Below are 14,875 nucleotides of genomic sequence, written 5' to 3' on the forward strand. Positions count from 1 at the left end.
ATTCTTCTGTTCCATAAAGCTTATACCTTTCTATCCACACCTGGATTGTTTCTCCTACCTTAAATCATTTGTTCAGAGGAAAGAGGATCTCTGGTATGAGAAGCACTCAAGTGCTTCATCAAGACTTTGCCTAAGCTGTTAATTCACATCATCTGAGGTCAAAGAGCCTCTTCATTATGAAAGACTCTTTGTTCATTGTAAGAGGCTGTTCATTTACATTTCCACCAGTACATTTTAGCTACATAGATTAAGTCACTATGGTCTGTAAAGCATTGGCTGATAGAACAGTGGAAGCAATTTCAACAGTAGATGTTTCTTAAAACAGAGCTCTGCTTTCTTTTGCTTACCCTAAAGCGACCAAATCAACAGTGAAGCACATAGCTCCACAAATAGTTTGACAAATAGTAACTTTATTTGATTCTTAACTAAAATAACAAAGAAATTAGTAATATGAGTAAGTTGTTTAACTCTTTAACTACAGATCTAATTCAACTTTTAACTACAGCTACAAATCTAGTCTAATTCCATTAAAAGAGCAAAACTCGGGATTTCTCTATTTGATTCTCCAGTAATAAACCAAGCTCAGTGTTTTGTGTAATTCATAGTAATGTTTATTAGCAATTAACAATAAGCAGCTCTGCTTGTGTCTTCCGCACTAACCCCAAAATTCTGACGAGGCAAGAAGGGGTATCAAGCTCACCAGGGACATGTCACGATCCAGCCATGGAGGGGCTCTAGAAATCGCTTGTAGAAACCTTACTATTGCACCTGCTCAGGGTCTGCCTTATCTCCCCTACCAGTGATTAACAACTCCATATAACGCAAGACTCCTCATGTGCGATTCATTAGAAACGGCCAAATGATTTCCAGTAAATCCCTTTAGACAGGCTTGCCCGAGGATAAAACAAAACTTAAGTTTGACATCTAGTCAACAAGTTCAACCAATTGATAGCTATTGCAACAGGGAAAAAGCTAATTCTGTCTCATCTTGCCGCAGACATAAAATCGGAGTTGGCTAAGTACCTGAAAGAACAGGAGAGCAGGGAGCCAGAATTACTCTTTCAGAGTGCCAGAAGGGGTATGATAGCCAAAGAGACACCTGAACCGTGACTTCGTGATTACAGCCTTACTGATAACTGATACAAGGTGTTAATTTATTGTACACTGCTGGTGACCTGATTTCATCAGAGTCTCCTTTAGGAAACCAGGCTAGTCAAACTTTAATGGAGAATGCTGCTTCAAGACAACTTGGGTAACAAATCTTTAAATGAAGTATTAAACAAATTTGAAACCCACATTTACTTCGGTATCCATTTTATCCTTTCTGTAGCAGCAACTGAAATATGAGAACGTACTTCACAGTCAAACCTGCTCCCTAAGTGCTCAAAGTTTGAAGAAAATCACAAGTGATGTTTTATTTACCTATAAATAAATCTGGGTGCAGACGATCTGAAATAAGGCAGAAGTTACCATAATAAAGATGATAATGGAAGAATTACTAGCAATCCATGGCAGGGATTTCAGTGCACTGTTTCATATTTGTAACTGCTCTTGTCTTTTCAAAAAGACATAACTGACTTCATCTTATATTGTCCTGTCGTTTCCAGATCCAGTTTCTGTCTGGGATATTTAAGCTTAACTAGTACACTGCAGAATTTTAAAACCATGAATGGCACCATCTGTGTTTCTTACTGCTTAGTAATATCATCTGACAAAAGTACTAGAGAACACGTGCCTTATCATGTATAAAGATTCGCACTTCTGGGAAATACTTTAAATATAAGGAGGAGCTTCCCATCGATCAATCCTTGACTGAGCATAATCTAGCCTAAAGTGGAAAAAAAAATTCTGATTGAGGCTAGAGATAGAGGCTAGAATCGGATGCACGTCAGATCTGGCAGGGTTTGCAGGCCATCACCTCCTACAAAGCAAAACCGAAACTGAGCAATGACTATTGCTCAGTTGCACCCACATATACTGTGATGAAGTGCTTTGGGAGGCTGATCATGGCCAGAATTAACTCCTGTCTCAGCAAGGACCTAGGCCAGCTGCAATGTGCTTATCATCATTATAAGTCTACAGTGCATTCAATCTCACTGGCTCTCCCACTTGACCCGAATCACCTGGACAATAGGAATACTTACATCAGGCTGCTGTTTATTGACTATAGCTCAGCATTCAACACAATCAACCCCTCAGAGCTAATCAAAAAGCTGCCAAAACCTGGGCCTCTGTACCTTCATCTGCAAATGGATTCACCGAGAGACCACAATCTACGCGGATGGGAAATAACACCTCCTTCTCACTGACAATCAACACTGACGCACCTCAAGGATGCGTGCTTGGCTGTTGATATTACTGAAATAGGTTGCACAGATCATTCCATAATTCATGGTTTTCTCCTTACTCTGCCTAATGTATAATCATCATTTCTATCATGTCTTACTCACCCTGTTCAACAACAACATTAGATAACGTGCTGGTCTTTTGTGTGAACCTCTAAGTTTAGAAAATTATGTCAGATTTTCATATCCGAACTTGTTGCATCAATAACATTACCATGTATTTTCTTTCTTCCTACAGTTTCGCCACCCAAAGACCTGCAGGTAACTGAGGTGACTCCCCAGACAGTGGATGTGGAGTGGCAGAATGAGGTTAGAGTCAACGAGTACCTCATCACCTATGTCCCCACCTCTCCAGGGGGTCTGAAGCTGGAACTCCGAGTGCCTGGTGACCAGATGTCATCTACCATCCGGGAATTAGAGCCGGGGATTGAATACCTAATCAGCGTTTATGCTATCCTTAATAATGAGAGAAGCATTCCCGTCAGTGCCAGGGTCGCAACACGTGAGTGTCACCAGTTATCTGGGCTATGAATTTTCAAGTTCTGTGACTTGTTAACAGCGTTGGTACAAAGGAAAAGTCCTATAAGCCTCATTTAACATGATAACAATGAACGTATCAAGTTGGTCATTGAGAGAAATAAATTTATATCCTTGGACAGATGTCTATTCAAAGTAATTGCTCTGACTGGGAGCTACAGATCAGAAAACAATATTTTTCCAGTTGAAATATTACAACTTCCTGACAGCAGTGGAGTGCAGAGAGAGCACGGGTTGAAATTGAAGATATGCAAAAATTAGGACCAGATTGTTATCTTTACCCATAATAATAGTTTTAAAAGTTAATCCAAGTTTAGCTGACAAACTGCTTTGACTGCAAAATTATGGGCAATTTAAGTATAGACAGGAAAACGTTACTGCTCCTTATTGCTTCAAGTAGCCTTGTGCTACTAATTGGAAAAACTAATACTAAAAGCTATTATTGGCAATGTTACAATGCAAGCAGTTAGGTATGCATTCAATTCTTGACTCTACAACTTTAAGAAAACATTAGCTTACTTCTGATGAACATTATAAAAATTCAATTTCAGCAAGGAGATGATTGGCATTTCTGTAATTATTTTTAGTGTATTAAATGTTACTCATTCCTGACACTTACATCTAGGCTTTAACACTTCCAGTTGAGTTTATTTTATTTAATACAATAACTTAACATATTGTTTAATAAATAGACTTTAAGCCATTTAAAGTTGTCAATTAATATTAACAGATAGTATACCACTGACAAAATACAAAGGAAAACAATGTATTAGACTTGAAGTGTGCAGATTGATTCAATTTGATCACAAATATAGAAGATTTGTTACGAAAGAGTTAAGTGCAAACCATTTCAGCCATGTTGTGCCCTTACGTAAATAACATAATATGGTGATCAGAAAAATTATGCTCTAATGACACTTTTGATCAGAGAGGTGACAGGCAGGACAGCTTCATAAACTGATGTTTGCTGAGAATCTGAAAACAACCCAGAATAGCCTTTTACTGCCAAATTATTGGGTTATTTATTACACTGACAGATTATTTTTGTAAAGATTTTGATTTATATTTGTCATCATTTGGCAATGCTGAAGACTTGTATCTGAATATTAAAAAGTATGACCTAAAAATGGGCACAAGTTATCAAGTGGAAAAGAGGGAGAATAACGTAAAAAAAAAATCCTAGGACTCAGGTTCATACAAATTATCCTCGAGTTTCTACTCAAGAATGCCGTTTTGTTTTGGTTTGCAGTTTAATGTAAACCATTGTGGAATTCTGAGCATAATCTGTTTTTCAACACAACCTGAGTTTCCATGATCTAACGATGAAAATGTCACAGTAGATGCAGATGAAAATCAAAAACAAAACCTGCAGATGACAGAAATCTAAAATAAAAACAGAAAATTCTGGAAACACTCGGAAACCCTGTTTTATATCATACATTTACACAGGACCTGATCTCTCATTGCTCTTGATCCTAGTGTGAATTATCACCATTCAGAATTTCTTCCAACCTTTCCCTTTGGTAACCTTATAAGATGTCAAAAACTGAGCTGGTTCCTTTGAGTGTGCGGACACAAAAATATATTCTAAATGTAAAGTTGCTTTTAGTTTGCAAAGAAATGGATAGTATACATCAGATTAACTAGAAATTAGTTAAACATTTTTAAAAAGAGAATTTAATTTACTTAAGATCAGATTTCTAATGATGAAGGATGCCACCATAAATGGAGAAGATTACAGTTTGTTGTATATCAATATTTTTTCTGTCCTGATCAAATTATTTTCAGATGTTTGAAGGATTAATTACAGTAGAACTCTTTTTAAAACATTTTTTCTTAAAGCTCAACTGATTGCATTGGTTCATGTCAGGTTTTGCATCCAAGGATATGGAAATTAGTTTCTGTGAAAATTCAGGGGGAAAGTACGTCTCAAAATATGCCTGCGTGTAGGAGTGATTTTACAGAAAGTTGGCACTTGTGAGAAAAGTGGGAAGCTTACTTCGTGATTAACCCACTCCTTGGAGCCTACATTGTTTTCTTGCTTTTCACTTATATATTACAGTAGAACCAGCAGAATCTTCTTAATTTTCAATGTGTGTTCTTACTTAATGTGCTATTAAATGAGAATGAGTTCAACTCTGTCGAAGCTACATGGATGGTCTAAGATACCAATCTCACAGGTAATAGGTTAGTAGAAATCTCTCTGATGTAAAACTCATTATACCCTCTCTTGTATTCTCTAACTAGTTCCGTTCCATCACTCACTCAAAAACTCTGACATGCCACAAAGGACACTGCACAAAATAATAACTATCTTTGTTATTAAATTAGTTTAAGTATATCTGAGTTTTACAATAAGAAATCTGATCAACAACTTTACCAAAGGTGCATCGTGACTAATGAAAACCCTAACCCTAACCCTAACCCTAACCCTTGGTTGATTTTTTTTTACTGATCTCCCCTACTATAGACTGTTTATAAACCACATGAAATGCTTTGCCTTGAATTCTTTTCTAAACAAACTCTTCTGTAATTTCAGGCAGTAAAAGTAATCCAAGCTGTAATATAGAAACATTACTTTTGAAAATAATTGGCATAATTACTGAGTAATCCAAGTCAAACACAATTGCAACGAGTCAACAATTTGCAGTAAATATTTCAAGTGAGGAATGATTTCTAAGCTCCAGTTGTTTAAATAATGCAGTTCTCATATTTCTTCAAATACTTGATGCAAAAAAATCTATCACTGCAAATCAAAGCAAAACCAGAAAAATGCCAGGAAGTGCTCAGCAGGTCAAACCGCATCCATGGAGAGGAAATCATTGACTGTAATTCTCTCTCTGCAATGTTGTCTGGGCTACCTGGTGCTTCCGATACTTTCTGTATTTGTTTCTTCATGTATTTATATCTGTGGTTTAATATTAGCTGTAATTTTCTCTAACTGGATTCCTTAACAAGGTTTATATTTAAAGGACTTCATAAAGTATTTTGCAAATGCTGCTGCAGTTTGTATCAATTTAATTATTGATGAACGATTTGGTCATCATCTGTATTAATTTTCCTGGTGAAGCCACATCACTGACTTCACGGAATGCATCAAGGAGATCTCAGCAGTGAAGGTCTCTTTACAACTTGTGTGGTGACTTCACATTTGTTTGACGTTAACTCTCTCAATATATAATTTTTTTAATGGACAGTGCTTTGTGTAAAATTTCTATAAATATTTCCTGCCTGCAGATCTACCCACACCAGATGGATTGAAGTTCAAGTCCATTCGCGAGACCTCTGTCGAGGTGGAGTGGGACCCTATAGAAATTGGGTTTGATGGCTGGGAGATGATTTTCAAAGCCCCTGTAAGTCAAATGTTAAAATACCATGCTCACAAAATATATCGAGTTATTTAATTGAGTCATGTTCTTATCACCCGCTGATAACCATGTTTTTGAATTCCAAACCTTTTATTTATTCCACATGAGAAAAGTCGTCCTTATCATAAGCACTAAATATACATAATATTATGCATACTATGCTGTGCATTATCAGAGTTTCAGAAGTGGAGTATAACGAAATCCCAGTCTACTCCACATTTAGCGTAGGTGCCCGAGGATAAATTGTCAGGGATTGTAAATCACATATTTCTTCCTCAGTAAAGAAGGGAACTCAAAAAAGTTAGTTTCTTTGTAATATTGATTTCGAAAGCAAATGACATGAGGTACGTTATTCATTAATAGCTTTGACATATAGTGTTATGTTTGCAGATCCCGCTCTTACTCCTGAACTGCTCCCCACTCTTTAATGAAGTCAGTGATACAGACCAGCACACAGCTCTGTCTGCTAAAGCCTTATATAATGGTGCCTTTTCTCTTAGAACAGAAACAGGCCTTCCAGCCCACCAGGTCTGTGCTGACCATGCTGTCAATCCAACTAATCCATCTGCATCCCTGCATTATGTTTATTTGTCTCTTTAACTGCCCCTTAAAGGTTGCTGCCATATTCTGCTTCCACCACTTCCTTTGGCAGCACATTCCAGACCACCCAGGTGTAGTAAAACTTGCCTTCTGATTCCCCCACCACCCACTACACTCCGTGTGACAGCCCACCTACCTCCCCTCGGACTCTCCCGCCACCTACTACACTCGAGGTGACAGTCTACCTACCTCCCCTCTGACTCTCCTGCCGCCACCTGCTACACCCAGCAGCCAGTTATCCTATCAGCATGTGTTTGGTATGTGGGGGGGGGGGCAATTAAATTATCCAGGGAAAGCCAATGGCAGGGAAAACGTGCAAGTTCTATGCAGACTGCACTGGAGACTGCAGTGGGATGGGGAAATCCGTCAAATTTTCCCCCTCAGTTCAAAGCTACACCCTCTACTATTTCACATTTACAACCTGGGTAAGAGATTCTCACTGCCTCCCCTATCTATGCCTCTTACAACTTCCTGTACTTCTACAATGCTGCCCCTTGGCCTCCGACACTGCAGAGAAGATGTCTCACTTTCCCTGCGACTGAACAGGAGCCCATTGAGCCTACTAAGTCCCCGCTGGCAGTCAGACTTTCCAGCACGTACCCTAAGCAGTGAGTCAATGCAAACATCTTCCATCCTCGGCCACCCAGCTAGTTCCCTCCCTTAAGAACAAGTAACACGATATCATTTTCTTTCACAAAACTCCCGCCAGACCCTATCATATATACTTAGTCAAATGGAACACGGGCAGGTGCGAAATACTTGTACCAAAAAAAGACATGACCAAAACTCTCATTTCCTAGTGTTACATACTGCAACAGATGAATGGCACCAATCCAATGAGCCTCAGCTAACTCAATAATTTGCCTGAAAATAGAATGTGATATTCAGATGCAATAAGAGAAACCAGTTGAAACGTCATGCCTGGAGGCACCAGTGCAAAGTGGTTAGCATGTCGACTGGAGATGACATGTAAAGCTGGAGTGAGCATAACAAATGGTTGGGCGCTACCTAAATAGGCAGACGGACGGAGGACTTCCTGGTCGACAGGCTGTTCCCAGAGATGCACGCCAAGTCCTGCTGGAAGGGCATCAAGTTCGTGGGAGATGCCTGACACTTGCTGGTTTCCAGTACAGGGAATGCTGTCATCTGGCCCACCCCAGTACCTGCTGGGGGAAGCACTGAAGCCTGGAGCAGCAAACGCAGAGGTTCTGTTTGGAAGGACCGCAGAGCAAGGTCCTTCAGCTGCTGCATGTGGCGGTGGGGGTGCTGAGTGAGACGGGGGCAGATCCCTCAAGCATTGAAATGGTGCGTCGCCCCAGGGGATGGTCCATGTGACACGTGGGTGGCAATGGTGAGGTGGTTTAAAAAGCAACTAAACGTTACTGAAAATAATGACCACAGATGTAGAAAGTTTTGCACTGTTTCTTCCTTTGTGTTTTTTATAAGGAATAAAGATTATTATTGTAAAAAAAATGAAAATGTTCAATAGCAGCCTTTTGAAGGATAAACACCTGCAGAGGAAAAAAATTGCTGGAATCAGAATCAGATTTATGATCACATGACTTACGTCATAATATTAGTTTTGTGGCAGCAGCATAGTGCAAAGGCATAAAAACTTCGATAAATTACAGAAAAAATAATTTAATAGTACAAACGAGGAATGGCGAGGTAGGGTTCATGGACTGTTGGGAAACCTGAAGGCAGAGGGGAAGATACTGATCATTGATTATGGGTTTTCAAGTTCCTGTACCTCCTCCCCAGTCGTAGTAATGATAATTGGGCCTGCCCCAGACGGTGGGGGTCCTTAATGATGCATGCCACCTTCCTGAGACACTGCCTTTTGAAGTTGTCCTTGATGGTGGGGAGTGTTGTGCCCAGGGTGGATCTGGCCGAGTCTGTAGCCCTCTACCGACTCCCTTGGTCCAACCCAAGGACAACACAAAGAAATAGATTGTGGAGTGTTGCAGCTGGTGCACAACTCCAGGTTCGGCCTTAACCTCCGGTGCAGTCGGCACGGATCTTGCACGTTTTCCCTGCCGTTGGTTTTCCCTGGATAATTTAGTTACCCCCCCCCCCACATACCAAACACATGCCGATAGGATAACTGGCTGCTGTGAGTCACCCTGAGTGTAGGAGGTGGCAGCAGGAGAGTCAGAGGGGAGGTGGGTAGGCTGTCACCTTGAGTGTAGTGGGTGGCGGGAGAGTCAGAGGGGACTCAGAAGGGAGTCAGAGGGGAGGTAGGCAGGCTTGTGGTAGAGAAGGGGTAGGGATGGCTGGTGGCACAATGACATCGGTGCCGGACCCGGGAGCAGAGGTTCCCAGGTTCGAAGCCAGTCGAGTCCACTCCTGAGTACACTTTCCATCCATGCCAGGTTGAGTGTCGAGATCGCAACTCGACCTCGTAAAATAAAAAGGGAAAAATTTTGCAAAAATGTCTGTGTGAAGAGTGGTGTGTCACACAGTCTCTCTCTCACTCCTCACCTTGTAAAAAGCCATGAAAAAGGCATTATCACAGACTCGCACGCATGCAGGCACACGCCAAAAAAAAAGAGATAGAGAAGAGGTTAAAGGAAATGACAGAAAGTATGGGAGAGAGCCAGCATAGACAATGGACTGAATGGCCTCCTTTATCATAGATCATATTAAAACATGAATGGTCTTTAAAAGATGTAAATCAGGATGCTCAGCTTTGCTTCTGCACTATAATATTCTCGGATCTAATTAACTGTCAGCCATATTGAAAGAGACATAACTTTGCCATCAACATCTTGCAGGCATCTTATTGCCTTTCCATCTGCAATACCAAACTCACCTGCTTTATAGAAGTCCACGATCACTGTTGCCAAACCCTGCTACGATAAAATAGCTCAGCTAAGCGTTTCTCAACGACTGCTTCTGACACTTTGTTTGCACTTTTCTGATTCAATAAATGTTCTTTTGGTTACAGAAGGAAGATAACGGTGAGATTCTGAACAGTCTGGAGCGGTCAGAAGTCTCATTTGTGCAGACCGGCCTGGCTCCAGGGGAGGAGTATGAAGTCAGCCTTCATGTAGTGAAAAATAATACCCGCGGGCCAGCAGCTAAACGGAAATTGACCACAAGTGAGTAAAGCTTCACCCTCCGCCTGATTACCTTCAAACCTGTTCAGCTGTCTGTCTGGATCAGTGTAAGAATAAAATACCTTCTATTCCCAGAGGTGATTAAAGTGGGATAAATCTGAATTATAGTTCAAAAGACCTTTCCCATAGTTTATCACAGTGCACCATTAGAAACCTAAGAGCACATCTTTCCTGTTGTCATGGAAACAAGCCCATGTGTGCTGTACGGTGTGCTGTATTGCAGATTTCTCCAGAAAATCTCTGAAAGTATTATCTTTTAATGATGCCCTGAGCTTTAATTCCTGGTGAGCAGAATCTCCAGTCCTGAAACAATTATCTTTTCATTCATGGATTGTGTTTCTCTGAGTAAAAGAAATAGTTTAAAAACTGCTTGCTCTGTAATTTTTAGAAATGTTATGAGACTTCAGTTTTTGCTTTCGTGTGGATATTTTAATCTCAGCACTCTGTTAAATGTCTGAACTCTTAGATCTAAACTGCACTTCAGTTTTCCTTCAACCATGTGCAGTGAATAGAAGGTACTTATTATTGATTGAGAAAAAGCTTCTTCTAAATATTGATAAAAGATCTTGATTCTGACAATTCTAGTGCAATAATCCTTAACATCCTAAGAGATAAAGAGTGAATTGTCTGCCTCAGTTGAGGGTCAAAGATCACATGCTGCTCTACAGCTTAAACGTTGTCTTTCACTGAAACGTTGCACTGAAACTCCCTAACTAGTTCATCACTCTGTAGATGTCAATCAGCATCACTTCCCGCTGTCTTTCACGGTGAATTTAAATCACGGCTTTGTTGGCTATTTCTTCTCTGTTCCCGCTCCTCTTCATTACCTTCACTAATTCAAGTTACTCAATGTATTCAGGTATGCTCAGTGTATCCACTTTGTGAATAGCATTTTTGATTGCAGTGTCAATGAAGGATTCCTTGTGCTCCGACCCACTACAATGAGTGCTGGGCTGTCAGCCCTGGGGAAGTGCAAACTGGAGCAACTGCACTATCGACTAATAAAGAATGCTCAGACGAATGGTCAAAGTCTGCAACCAAGCAGGCAACTTAGCTCCAAGCGCCACTAAGTATCTTGGAAAGAGAACCTAGTAGGTGAGGAAGCATTAAATCAGGTCATGTTCATAGATTCATGGAGTTAAGCAGCCCAACTCGCCCATGCTATCCAAGATGCCTTCCTACCCTAATCCCGTTTGCCCGCCTTAGGCTCATTTCCTTCTGAACCTTTCCTATCCAAGTACCTGTCCAAATGTCTTTTAAACATTATACCTGGCTCTACCATTTTCTTTCGCAGCTCATTCCAAATGTCCACCAGCTGCTGTGTAAAAAAACTGTCTGTCAAATCTTTCCCCTCTCATTTTAAACCCAGGGTAGAGGAGTCTACAACTAGAGGACATTGGTAAAGGAAAAAAGATTTTCAGGTGATCTGAGAAAGCAGTGAGTACCTGGAATGACTAACCAGAGAAACTGGTAAAGCCAGGTACAATTTGAGACATTTGGGCAGGTACATGGATAGGAAGGGTTTAGAGGGATCTAGGCTAATTGTAGGAAAATTCTCTAGCTCAGGAAGGTACCTTGTCAGCATGGAGTTGGGTGAAAAGGCCTGTTTCTCTGCTGCATTACTCTATCAATCTATGAGCACTTTAACTTGTGGACCAGTTTATATGGCACAGAATCAGGTCCCCATTCCAAGTGCAGTTGGTTGGAGAATGTGTCACAGGAGGCTGATGGCCTTAACAAAGTGTTAATCTAGAAACTTTTCCTGTGCTCACAGTGATGATACAGATTCACCCATGAGCACAGAGGATTCACACTGAAGAAGTCAGGTGCCAAGGTATGACCCCCAAAACATCCTGATGTGCCAGAGTTTTTTGGGGGGGGGGTGTTGAAAGCCAAACTTAAGAGACCAGGGGTAATGCTCTGAGAACAGGGAGTGTTGCATTGGTAAATTAATCTGGGTGTTGTTCTATACTGCGACAGTTAACAAAATACACGCATTTTGTAAAGCTAGTCTGTTTCTGGCACAATTTAACTGGGAACACCTTTGTATCGTAGTCTTTTTCTTAACACATTGAAGACATCTGTGAGACCCAATGTTCACAAATAATAAGTCAATCTTAAGAAAACACATGATCAGCATTATCTGGTTTAAAACTCTACTGCTGACAGAAATATTATTGAAAATCTTGCAAGCAATTGGCTGAGGATAATAAATTTAGTTTTGCATCTAGCCATAAATGAAACTCCAATTAATGCAGTTATGTTCGGCCAGTGTATTAGCCTGGAGCCATTTCAGATGAGCAAATCTATAATTTCATACCTCATAAAGTCCTGACTCCAGAAATAGTGGATCCTGATGATTCAGGTAAATTTCTAATATGTTTAATATATTTGCTGCAGAAATTAAATACCAGGCATAGCTGACAAGATTGGATCTGGGAAATGTCCAGGGATGGATATTTAATTCCCTTCTGGGCTGTCCCAAAACTGAACTCTGTATTTTGCCTGAACTAGGACTCTCTCAACGTGGCTGCATGCGCAGGATCTTTGAAATGCGATCCTTTTTAGAGCAGTAAATCTCAAGCACAGGCAAAACCACACCAAATGCATCTTCCCTATGCTGTGTAGAAATGGTGCAGAATATTAGGTTTAACTGGGAAAGAGTGAGTGATTGACCATCAATAAACTGGTGATAATGGGTGAAGGTTCAAGTGGTCTCTATTGTATCTGCCTAGCCTAGTGTTTCAACTCAATACTTGGATTGGAACAACTTAAAATATTAAGGTTTCAGACTGCAAAACCACTTCAAAAGCATACCAGATTCTAATGCTGTAGATACAGTACATGTCCTATTCTCACAGAGTTATCTCTGTGGTCTCCAAAGATCCACATTTCCACATTTAGCTTCCTCTTATTTCTTCCCAGCACGTTGCTCTTCAGTCATAAGTACAGTGACACTTTGACATGAGCCCATTTCATATGCCTAGACCGTCTGACCGCTTCCTTTCCAGACCTCTCACCTGGACTTGCCTACAACCTGCTCACTCTTGCTCCTCCCCTCCCCTAGTGTTTATTCTGAATTCCACCCCCTTACTTTCCAGTCCAGGTGAAGGGTCTCAAACCATAATGTCAGCTGTCCATTTCCCTCCATAGGTGCTGCCTGACCTGGAAGAGTTTCTCCAACATTTTGTGTGTGTTGTTCCAGTGTCACAGTAACTGAAGTCTCTCTTGTGCCTTTGAACCTATGTTCAAGTTTTGATTCTGATGTGTCACATTATGAAGACCCTCTCCTTCTCTCTAGAGCACTGTATGAACCTTTCCCTCTTTCAGCTTACTGAGCACAGAAACCTTCATCCTTGGCTTTGTTAACTCCAGCCAACTCTACCTTCCATAATTAATCCAAGGTTCTGCCACCGCACCCTGTCTCACAAACAGCCCAGTTCACCCATCGTCCCTACATTTTCAATCATTTTCCAGCTCTTCCCTTTCTCGCCATGACTATCTACGATAGTATGCATAGCGTCACAAATACAATAAAACCCTGATAATTCTGCATCGGTCTGCTTGGAATTCCAATGGTTCAGCACTCGGTTCACGTGTTTGTCCGGAGTGTGAGATGGAGTTTCGGAGTGTGAGATGGAGTGTTGGAGTGTCACTGGGAGTGTGCCAGGAACTTGGTCTAGAATATCAAGGCAAGCTAAACTTCATTGGGTTTTACTCCCATTCCCTTTAAACCCTAAAAGTTCACTAGGAAACTGGTCACACTATTTATTTACTTGGGTCTAACTTTTATTTACATGTTAGAGTGAAGTTAAGTGTGTTGGGAGATTAATGGGAATAGCATCCAGCCGTCTGAAAATGTACCAACTTGGCGTCAACAAGGTCCCAGGGTACCGTATAATCACAGTTTTACTGAATAATCTTATTAATTCCATCAAGTGGAGTCAAGTTTAAAATATTCGTGTCAATTTTATGGTAACATTTAGGATAGAGAAACAGAACTCAGCAACAAATACTAATAACAAATCTTTGCAAAAATAAACACTGGCCCTTTTTTAAAAATGGATATCATTACGAAACACTAAATCATGTAAATTTTTTTTTCTTTTTGTGACTCTCAGATTGATGCTGTTTGTTTCATGAGGACGAAGTCAGTGAGCCACAACTGGAGAGATTAATTGGGAGCTGAGATTATTGATGTAAATTAAACTTGTTACAATATACGCTCAACTCCTTGTCCAAAACAGTGCTCACTGACATCAACGGAGCCAGGAGTTTGAAATGTAGTAGAAGGTGCACATGACATGTTTAACACAGATGTCTTGTTTTAGTGCTGCTCAGTCTGCTTTCGTGTTGAAAAGACAAGGAGATCTGGGAAATAAACAAGTCATGGATGGTGGGCTGTTCTGGAGAAGGGGACAGAAAGACTCCTATAAATTAGGGAGGAACAAATATGGAGGAAACGGGATTAGTAGAGACAGTATTGGAGCAACTATTAGGACTGAAAGGTCTTTTGAACTGATGAACATCAGAGACATTTAGCCCTAACATTTAGCCGTGACAGTATGGGACAATATTTAATTGGGGGAGGGCTAATGCACTCACCCCCATCATTGCAAAGTGCTTTGAGAGACTGGTTCTATTACATCTGAAATCCTGTCTGCCCACTACCCTGGACTACTTATCAATTTTCCTATCACACCAACAGGTCAACAGAGGATGCCATCTCCACGGCACTTCACTCTGCCCTGACCCACCTGGACAGCCCCAACTCTTACATCAGAATGCTGTTCATTGACTTTAGTTATACTTATATTTTATACTTTATTGTCGCCAGACAATTGATACTAGAATGTACAATCATCACAGCGATATTTGATTCTGTGCTTCCCGCTCCCTGGATTAC

The 14,875-nt window shown here is 40.6% G+C and overlaps 1 protein-coding gene across 11 annotated transcripts in view; it reads left to right on the plus strand.

Moving 5' to 3' along the window:
- Window positions 1-14,875, plus strand: part of tncb (tenascin Cb) — a 156,285-nt gene that overhangs the window by 52,617 nt on the left and 88,793 nt on the right. For all 11 annotated transcript variants that reach the window (XM_063073938.1, XM_063073939.1, XM_063073942.1 and 8 more), the window contains exons 4-6: window positions 2,584-2,847; window positions 6,120-6,235; window positions 9,798-9,951. In XM_063073938.1, coding sequence (XP_062930008.1) covers window positions 2,584-2,847; window positions 6,120-6,235; window positions 9,798-9,951 — 534 coding nt within the window. The remainder of the gene's footprint in view (window positions 1-2,583; window positions 2,848-6,119; window positions 6,236-9,797; window positions 9,952-14,875) is intronic.

The sequence above is a fragment of the Mobula hypostoma genome, chromosome 21 (genome assembly GCF_963921235.1).
Source record: "Mobula hypostoma chromosome 21, sMobHyp1.1, whole genome shotgun sequence".
Taxonomy (NCBI): domain Eukaryota; kingdom Metazoa; phylum Chordata; class Chondrichthyes; order Myliobatiformes; family Myliobatidae; genus Mobula; species Mobula hypostoma.